This window comes from Coenobita brevimanus, chromosome 60 (genome assembly GCF_032717465.1).
Source record: "Coenobita brevimanus isolate Jiangsu-jjx chromosome 60, ASM3271746v2, whole genome shotgun sequence".
NCBI lineage: Eukaryota > Metazoa > Arthropoda > Malacostraca > Decapoda > Coenobitidae > Coenobita > Coenobita brevimanus.
Window position 1 is genome coordinate 33,806,110 of NC_137013.1, and position 10,862 is coordinate 33,816,971.

General features: G+C 45.5%; 1 protein-coding gene across 1 annotated transcript in view; it reads right to left on the reverse strand.

Annotated features, from left to right (window-relative positions):
* Window positions 1-7,758, reverse strand: part of LOC145403356 (exostosin-1b-like) — a 135,126-nt gene extending 127,368 nt beyond the window's left edge. Inside the window, exon 1 of the mRNA XM_080275144.1 lies at window positions 7,726-7,758. Coding sequence (XP_080131270.1) covers window positions 7,726-7,758 — 33 coding nt within the window. The remainder of the gene's footprint in view (window positions 1-7,725) is intronic.
* Window positions 7,759-10,862: the final 3,104 nt, after the last annotated feature.

A 10,862-nucleotide genomic window follows, 5' to 3' on the forward strand; every position in this document is an offset into this window, starting at 1 on the left:
GATATGTATATTTATACGTATCCATGAATGCATGTACTGTATGTATATATGTATATAAGAGGTGGTCTAGTGGTCTGAGAACCTGTCTACTCTTTAAAAGACGCGAGTTCCATGCCAAGCTACGACAGAGGTTTCACTGTTTGAACCTGGTAAAAAAAAAAAAAAAAATGAAAACGAAATACGAAAATACCGTACTAATAATTCCCAATACCATTACAGCACACCAAAATAGGATGGCCGTAGGGTTTATCCAATGTGGGCGGTGGGTATTAGAGCCGAATTTGTGAAATTGGAAAGTGTGTTGCATATGCGAGGAATGCTCTCGGTGAACGGACAGTCAATGTATCCCTTGAGTTTGACAGGTGTACAGGTAAAATATATACAAAATATATACAATAAGTAGGAAGGTGTCAGGAGAGAGAGAGAGAGAGAGAGAGAGAGAGAGAGAGAGACAGACAGAGGGGAGGGGGGCACTGCTTAAAACTGGTAGAGTTACAAGTATGGCAAAGGGTGAAGGGTGAGAGGAAAGGGTGTACCGTACCGAACAACCAAGAAGGAAGGCAAGGGTGTGGTAGGATGTGACAAAGGGATGACAAGGTGACGTGACAGCTGTGACAGTTGCAGGGGAGAACGACAAATGGATGACGGGGTGAAGCGACAGAGTGGCAAGGGTGAGGAGATAAAACGGGTAACAGGACAGGGTGGCAGGGCAGGATGACAGCTTTGACAGGAAGGGGGAGGGAGTTTCAAGAGGGGGCGACAGGGTGAGATGACAGTTGTGACAAAGTGACAGGTGGGCTGACTAGAGATCGTCTGCTCTACCCCTTCAAAGATCCGTGTCCCCATTTCAGCTCAGTTGGTGGCCAAGTGTAGTCAGATTGCAGGGCTGATTTGACTGTTGTTCTTTTCTCTTAACTTGGCCCTGATTTTCGTCCTTTTGCAGGTTATTTCGCGTATCTCAGCGGAAGGGAAAGACGATGCGACGGCTCTATATAATTTCTATGGCGCTTCTTCGTGACTAGCATAATGTTCTAGTGGTACTCTATTGCTGCAACTCGGCCTTAAAAACGGAAAGATGGCAATTTTAGGCCAAGTTAGAGAAAAAGGAGTATAGTAACCAAAGACCAAAGACAAGCATTCCTACCCCACAAAAAAAAAAAAAAAAAAAAAAAAAAAAATGCGTGACCGGGATATTACTTGTAGTTTTGCTTCCATTTTTAGTTATGAGGTTGGTGAGTCATGATACCCGGCTACCAATACCAAATACCCCCCCCCCTCTCTCTCAACTTTTCTACCTGACTACCTACCTTCCTTCTCTCTTCCTCCGTCCTTCACACTCAGTCTGTCATTTCTACAAAACTACCTGCTAATCTCTTCTTGCCTACCTACCTACCTACATACCTCACTAGCTACCTATTTCCACTCATCATTCTTGTCTATTTTAACTGCTAATCTTCCTGCCTACCTACCAACTTGACTATCAGCCCTTCCTTCCTTCCTACCAACCTATTTACCTACCAATCCCCTCTCCTTCATTCCCTATCTCCCTACCTGTCTACCAGCCAACTTAACTACATATTTACCTATTTACTTACCAACCTACCTACATACCTACCTTCCTCCCTCCCCCAGCTACCTACCTACCTACCTCCCTCCCTACCGCCTCAATCAATCTCCACTATTCTACTCCATCTTATCTACTCTCTCTCTCCCTCCTCTCTCATTCATCCTTCCCTTGCCTCATTTCCGTTCCCTTATCTGGCTCTCCCTTCCTCCCTGCTTCCCCTCCCTACCTCCATCCATACCCCCCGTCTCTCTCTCTCTCTCTTTCTGTGTGTGTGTGTGTGTGTGTGTGTGTGTGTGTGTGTGTGTGTGTGTGTGTATTCCCTTGAGATTAAAAATAAGCCATACGAGAATGATTTTTAAGGCGATTAATCCAGGCAGGGGTATGAATATTATACAAAATCATGACAGTGGATTAACACTTCACAATAAAGTTATCGAATTACGCTGCGATTACAGATATTTTCTTCCGTCCTACCAAGCATCATCACCAAGTCGACTGCGTAAGACTAAAACGCCACTTACAGTCCCCTTCCTTACAATACAAAGGCATCAGAAGGTTCACTATGTTCTACTCAGAGGTTCGCATGACTGTGAACCCCTATGGCACGATGACGCATATTTTTCTTCATTTTGGTTAACATCTGACGATTTTATTTATTTCACGAGACTTTTCGGAACTGGAGGTGTAGACAATCTTTATTAACCCGTTCTAAGTAAGAGATCTTTCTACGTTGCAAAAAAATCACTTGGAGGAAGTAAGATTCCAGAATAAAGTGCATTATCAGGCTGACAGGCAAACATGAATATTACTGCACGTTACTGCATGGCTGTTTTTGTGATAAATACAGTACCTTGAGAGTCTTATCTTTTGCTTTCTATATATATCTTTTTTCTTTTTGTACGGGTAATCTGGTTGGTTTACTTAATCTCCAGGACATGAACGAGATAACCTTAACTATTACTGTAAATTATTGCTATCGCCTTGCATCCTGTTTTCACACACTGGACACCACAGTCATATCCTGCCCTATAAGTGAGACCTGAATCTCTCTCTCTCTCTCTCTCTCCTTACATACCTACCAACCTAGCTCTTTACAATCCAAGCAACCAACCTACTAACCAACCAACCACCCCTCCTTGCCTACCCTAATCTTCCCTACCAAACTACTTATCCTGATTGCTTACCTACCTACCTACTTGCCTACCGACCCATCCTCCCTCCTAACTTACCTACCTACCTACCAACATACCTACCCTGGTCTGACTCATCCAACAGGTAAGATTAATGAGGAAGTCACCTGTCTCCTTCACCTGTCCCACCCACCTTACCTACACCTGTCAGATTAAATGGAATCGTACACTCTTATATGACCTTATTTATGTATTTATTTATTCATTTCCCTTACGTCTCTCCCTTACTGTTCTTAACTTTTTCCTTTACTCCTCTATATTCATATTTCTGTTTCTTCTGATCTGTCTTTCCATCCTACTATCACATGACAAATGAAATGGAATCTTACTCATTATTACCTCTGCCAAGGAGGTTATGTTTTCACCCCTGTTCGTTTGTTTGTTTGTTGGTTGGTTTGTGAGCGAGATTACACAAAAACTACTAGACGGATTTCCACGAAACTTGGTAGAAGAATGGGCCTTGGCCCAGAATAGACTACAGTAAATTTTGGCGCAGATCCGGATAAAGGTGCGGATCCAGGATTATTTTTTTTCCCCCCACTTTCTTTAACATTGCGAGATAGGGCGTTTTCCGACATTTTCGTAAAATTTTCAGTGAATATTGCAAGGATCTTGATGGAAAAAACTCAGTTATGGGTAGTTTACAAAATATGATGTTACAACTTACAGGATTATGAGTTTGATATTGGATTAGACTTGACTGAATTAAACAGAACTGCATGTTGGGCCTTGGCGGAGGTATGCACTCTACTGAGTGCCATTCTAGTTGTTGTTGTTGTTGTTAATATTATTATTATTATTATCAATATTATTATTTTCATTATCATTATTATTTCATTTTTTACTCTTCTTTCGCGTCTCCATCATTCTCGTTTCTTCCTCTGCATCTCAGTCTTACAGTTCTCTCTCAATCGTTTTCTTCTTCCTTATGTTCATCCTTGTTTTTGTCGTTTTATTTTTTTCTTTCTCCTAACCTTTCATCTGTCTCACCAACTCCTGCCAAATAAAATACGAACTCACTTTATCACTTAACATTGTCTTTTTATGCTTTACTCCCCTTAGTCTCGTATTCTGATTTCCTGGCCTCCTTTACCCTGCTCTTTTATGTTTTATTTCTCCGCTCCTTCCTCTTACTGAACAGCTCCCCTCCTCTCCCCTCTCCTCTACCTCTCTCTTATCCTCCCTCCCTCCCTCCGTTTCTCAACTTCCTTCCCTCCCCCTCCCCTAACTTTCTTCTCCTTCGTCTCCCCCCCCCTCTCTCTCTCTCTCTCCACTTCCCCCTCTGAATCTCATTTTCTTTCCTTCCTTCCTTCCTTTCCTCCCTCCCCTTCCTCTCCCCTCACTTCCTCTGTCCATTTCCCCTTTGACCTTTCTTTACAACTTCCTTATGCTATACTGGGAAGCCTCTCTCTCTCTCTCTCTCTCTCTCTCTCTCGTACTGTACATACTCTCTGCAACTCAACTGCAAACTATTACAATAAACTGACTTTACTGCTGGCATTATCCTCTCTCTCTCTCTCTCTCTCTTACACAAGGTTCATCAAAAGCAGTGTGGAATTAAAATTTTACGTAAGCATAATCTGTAAGTCTAAGATCAATTTCAATAAGAATCTAAAATACACAGTTTATATCAGAGGGATGGATGGATGGATACAGATAGAGATGGATAGGTAGATAGACAGACAGACAGATGGATGGATGATGGACGGATGGATGGATAAAGGCATTAATGAATGACTGGACGAATGAATGAATGAATGGATGGATGGATGGATAGCTAAGAAAAATCGAAGTAATCTAGAACACAGTTTAATGATGTAAGCCTGAATTACATGATTTCAGACTCACACTAAATGAAATCCCTAAACTACTTTTGGTGGACCCTGTCTTTGAGACGCCTTAACACCTCTTCCTTAGTGATTTATCCTCCAAACTAAACATTAATTAATATCCCCTGGGTTGTTTCTTCTGTCTTTTCAATATCGACATAGACTGCATGAATCACAAACAAGAATATGGTAACGCAGCAGAATCAGGAATAAATCGGTAAGGAAGAGGTGTTAGTAAGTTTCCTAACCGTACCAGAGCACCGTCTTAGTGTTTCACCTTAACTTGACCCGGATTTTCGCGATTTTGCAACTTATTTCGCGTAGATCGGGGGCAAAATAAGACAATACTACGGCTCTACATCCCTTCCATAGCCCTTCTTCGTGCTTAACAAAATATTCTAGTGTTAATCTGGCTTACAAGTCAGCATTCAATGTGGGAAAGTGGCAATTCTAAGCCAAGTTGTAAAAAGGGTACAGCGAAAAAATTATTATTATTATTATTATTAATATTGTTGTTGTTGTTGTTGTTAAGGCCGAATATCCTCGTAATGCCTGTGCTGTCTGTCTATCTACGCAACATACTCTAATTCAAGCCACACTCTGTCCTTCAATTCACAACCTTTTATTGTCTCTCCTCCCCTTCACCTTCCATCTCCCTTTCCTTTCTTCCCTCCCTTCCGCCCCTCTCCACTCTTCTCTCCCTTCCTCCTTCCCTCTCCCTCTCCCCCTCTCTCACTCCCACGATTTTTGCCTGGATGTCACATTTATATGATGTAGTGCACGCTCACGCTCTCTCTCTCTCTCCACTCTTTTACTCTCCCCCCCCTCCTTTCCCTCCTCCCCCTCCCCCTTCTTTCACAGATATATTTCTTCCTCTCTCCTTCCCTATTCCACATTTCTCCTCTCTCGTCTCTTCTTTTCCATCCTCCATTCTCTTTCCTTTCCTCTTTCCCTCCCCGTTTTCTTTTATTTCCGATTTCCTCCTCCTCCTCCTTCTTCTCCTCCTCCTCCTCCTCCCCGTCCTTAATGTCCCCTCTTTTTCCTTCTCTTCCTCCACCCACCCACTTTCCTCTTTTCCTCCACTCTTTCATGTCGCCCCTCCCCTCGCCCACACTCTTCCATCCTTTTCTCTCTTCCCCCTAACCCCTCCCTTCCTCCCTCCATCAAACCAACATATTCCTCTCTCTCTCTCTCTCTCCCTCATCCTTCCTTTCCTTCACTTCTCCCTCTCCTTCATCCGCCAAACCCATACACTACTCCTCCTCCTTCCCTCTCCCTCCCTTTGATCTCTCCCCTCCTCTCCCCTCCCCTCCACCAAACTCACACACAACTCTTCCTTCCCACTCCCCTCCAACTTTCCCTTCCCTCAACCAAACTCACTTTCTCCTCCCCTTTTCTCCCCTCTACTTTCTCTCCTTCCTCCCTCATCCCTCCCCCTTTCTCTCCATCTCTCCCCTCCCCTCTCGGTCCATCCTTCTGTTTCTTCCCATCCCGTCTTCCCTCTTCTCTCTTCCCCTTCCCCTTCTCCCTTCCTTTCATCAAACTCACTCATCCACTCCTCCTCCTCCTATTCTTATTCTTCTTCGTCTTCTTCTTCTTCCTCCTCCTCCTCTCCCCTCCCCATCCTCCGTCTCTCTCCTTCCCCCAGCCCATCCCCCCGACTCTCCCCTCCCCTCCTCCCTTCCTTCCCTCCATCAAACTCACTCACACCTCCCCTCCTCTCTCCCCCCCCCCTCCATGCAAGCCTTTAGATGGCCATTAGCGCTCTGATTCCAGGGACCTGATTGGGAATGGGAATGGCTGGGAATGAGGTGTGAGGAGGAGGAGGAAGAGGAGGAGGAATGATGATGACGATGATGATGACGATGACGATGATATGTGGAGGCTCCGGTGGTCCGTTAGGCAGCATGTGTGTCTATCAATTCCTCCTAACCCTGATTCGATCTCACCCAAGGCAAGCATTTAAGAGGGCGCCGGCAGTATGTCCTTTCATGCGTTTCCACGTGTTCCAGCCCTGAAGTGGTTTCATTCATTACTTACACACATTCCCTTACTGAACACACACACACTTGCTGACAAACACAACCATTCCCTCACAAACACATTCCATACGTTCACTCTCTCTCTCTCTCCCCCCACCCAAATACACACGTACATCCGTGGGGGAAAACACCGGGTGGGGGAGGGTCACTGCTCCTCGGGCCTAGGGATCAGCTGCCCGTCAGGACCCGTAAAACAAGGTTAGAACGTGTACAGTACAGATGCTTGTTTAGTCAGGTGTGTGCAAGCCGGCCGCTGCAATACATACTGTACATACATACATGTACATACATAAATAATTTATATATACGTACATACACAAATACATACATACACTTCATGGTGGTGGTGGCTGTGGTAGTGCTGACGATGATGATGATGATGATGATGGTATATACAGAGAGAGAGAGAGAGAGAGAGAGAGAGAGAGAGAGAGAGAGAGAGAGAGAGAGAGAGAGAGAGAGAGAGAGAGAGAGAGAGAGAGAGGAAAAATGATAATGATGTTGAAGGGAAAGGGAGAGTGGCGGAAAGGAGAGAAGCTCGAGAGGAAGGAAAACAGGAGGGAGGAAAGAAACAGAAGTAATTATATCTACAAAATATTTAGATGTTAGATGTGTGTGTGTGTGTGTGTGTGTGTGTGTGTGTGTGTGTGTGTGTGTGTGTGTGTGTGTGTGTGTGTGTGTGTGTGTGTGTGTGTTAACATGGGTAGTAAAATGTCATGTTTCTCTTTCTCTCTCTCTCTCCTCAGCATGATAGGTCTTTTTCCTGTGCCAAATAAAATAACTGGAGTATAGCAAAAATAAAATAAAAAGAAAATACATGGTGCACAGACGTATGAAAGAGGAACGTACACCTAGAACGTATATAACAGAAAAGTACAAGACGAGAGAAGCCAGAAGAACGTACATGAAAGGGACTACATGACAAGAACGTACATGACCGAAGAGCGTATAAGAACGTACCCCAAAAATGCAATGACCCAGGAACGCAGCCCGCAAGAACATACATGACACAGGAACGTACCCCCCAGAACGTATATGATCCAAGAACGTAGCCCAAAGAACGTACATAACCTAGGAATGTACCCCCGAGAACGTACATGACCCAGGAACGCAGCCCCAAGAACGTACATGACACAGGAACGTAGCCCCAAGAACGCACATGACCCAAGAACGTACATAACCCAGGAATGTACCCCCGAGTACGTACATGACGCAGGAACGTACCCCATGAACGCACATGAACCAGGAACGTACCCCCGAGAACGTACACTGACACAGAAACGTACCCCCAAGAGTGCACGTGTCGACCATGTACGTTAGAGTGAAATCTGAGGGTCATGTCCACTGTGTAACCCTTATTTAGGTGTGTATTACGTCCCTCACCCATGGCTCTCCCTCATACACCCTCACCCTGATCCCTGCCTTTCCTTCTCCCTCACACTTGTTTCTCCCTCACCCTTCGCTCCTGATGCCCGTCTCCCCTCCCTAACCCTCACCCTTATTACCACCCACCTTCACTCATCGCTCCTCACCATTCACCCATTTCACTCCTTCAACCTCTCCCTCGTTCCCTTTCCTCTCTAGTCTCCCTTTTCTTCTTTCCCTCACCCTCATCTTCTCTCCCTTATACTTACCCCTCACCCTTGTCTCCCCTTCTCACCCTCCCTCACCCCTCACTCCTTTCTCGCCCCGTCCTTCACCCTCCATGCCTCACCCTCACCCTCTCCCTTCCCCACACCCTTGTTTCTCATCCTCACCCTCCTTCTCGCCCTCCACGACCACCCTTCACCCACTCCCTCATTTTCCATACCTCACCCTATCTTTCTCCTTGTCCCTCCTTTTCTCTTCAACGCCAGCCCCCACCCTCTCTCTCTCACACACACACACAAACCTCTTACATCACATCTAACTTCTTTCTAGATATAATCACTTCCGTTCTTTTCCTCTCCGCTTCAACTTTCCTCCCTCCATTTTTCCCTCCTTTCAAGTACCTCTCCCTTCCTCCATTATCACTTTCCCTCCACCATCCTTCCCTCTCTCTCTCTCTCTCGCTCTCTCTCGTTCCCCATTCCCCCCTTTTCACACAATTCTATTTTCTATCCCTCCTTCTTACTTACTTTCCTGTTTTCTTACCTACTCTTCTCTTCTTCCCTCTCCATTACTGTTCCTTCCAAGTCCAATTTTTTTCCACTTTTCCCCATTCCTTCCTTCTGCCTATCCGTCTGTCTTTTCGTTTTCGCTCGTCCACCTTCCCTAACTCTTTCCTTCCCCACCTTCCCTCACTTTCTCATTTTCCTCCTCTTCTTGCTGACTTTTCCCTCTTCCCTTCCTTCCTCTTTCCTCCAACATTCACTGCCCTCTTTCTCTCTCTTTTTTCGTCCTCTCCAAGTCTCCTCCTTCCTTCCCTTCTCGTCAGCCTCCCTCGTTCCTACTCTCCTCCCCCCCCCCTCCATTTCCAGTCCTTCCATCTTCTCTCCTTCCCTCTCACATTTCTTCTCCTTCTCTTCCTTCCCCCTTCCCTCCCTCATTCCCTCCACCCTTCATTCTCCCCAATGCCTCTCCACGCCACCCTCCTTCCCTCACCTACCATTCTCACTCTTCCTTTTCCTCCAATACCTCTTCTTTCTTTCAAATTCCCCCGCTCTTAATTTTGTTTTCCTTCCTCCTTCCTTCCTCCCTTCTTTCCTTCCCACCATCCTCTCCCCCTTCCTCGTTCGTCTGTTCGTTCAATCGTTCTCACCTTCCTTCCTTCCTTTCCTTTCTGTCCTTCCTTCCTCCCTCCCTTCCTCCTCTCTCTCTCTCTCTCTCTCTCCCATAGATCGATGCAGGAGGTTCCTCCATCTCTGCTTCAAGACCAAATATCAATTTCACAGAACCAGCCCGGGGACGGGGCCAAGTGCCACACTGCCACCACAGTGCCATCTCGTGCAGTGCCATAACTTTCACTGCCATCTCATGAAGTGCGATAACTTTCACTGCCATCTCTAACACTACCATATCTTTCACAGCCATTTCTAACACTGCCATATCTTTCACTGCCATCTCTAACACTGCCATATCTTTCTCTGCCATCTCTAACACTGCCATATCTTTCTCTGCCATCTCTAACACTACCATATCTTTCTCTGCCATTTCTAACACTGCCATATCTTACTCTGCCATCTCTAACACTACCATATCATTCACTGCCATCTCTTACACTACCATATCTTTCTCTGCCATCTCTAACACTGCCATATCTTTCACCGCCATCTCTAACACTACCATATCTTTCTCTGCCATCTCTAACACTGCCATATTTTTCACTGCCATCTCTAACACTACCATATCTTTCTCTGCCTTCACTACCATATCTTTCACTGCCATCTCTAATACTACCATATCATTCTGTGCCATCTCTAACACTACCATATCTTTCTGTGCCATCTCTAACACTACCATATCTTTCTCTGCCATCCCTAACAGTGCCACAGCTTTCTCTGCCATCTCCAACATTACCATATCTTTCTCTGCCATCTCTTACACTGCCATCTCTCACTGTACCATGAAATGCCATCTCACTGCCATCTCTTTCACAGCGTCATCTAATACGTTGCCATCTCTCAAAGTACAATCTCTCTACTACCACTTACTATGTCCTCTCACTCCCTCCCTCCCTCCCTCCCTCTCTATCTCTCTCTTTCTTTAAAGTTTATTTCACCCCTGTGTTTTAGCTCCTCAATAAGAAAACGACTGCGATTATTTTTACATAGTCCCCCCTCCTCCTTCTCTCCACCCACGTAAAGAAAATGGGAAGAGGTGGAAGGGGAGAGGGAGGGAGTGGGGGAAGGAAGACGGGAGTGGGGAGAAGAGAAAAAGAGGAGTGAAAAGGAAGGGAGGGAAGAAGAGAAAGGAGAGAGACAACGATGAAGGAAAGAAGAAAGACTTGAAAGATAGAACGGTGAAATGAACGGAGGAAAATAGTCTGTCTTTCTCTCTCTCTCTATCCGGTGAGTAAAAATGCATGTCCTCTAAGTCACTGTCTCGCCCGAACAAGCCTCCTCCCCCCTCCTCTCTCTCTCTCTCTCTCTCTATGCGACAAGTAAAAATGCACGTCATCTAAGTCACCCCCCATTCTCTCCCTCTCTCTCTCTCTCTCTCTCTCTCTCTCTCTCACACACACACACACACACACACACACACACACACACACACACCGATGACTAAAAACGACACGAACGTCCTTTGAGTCTCA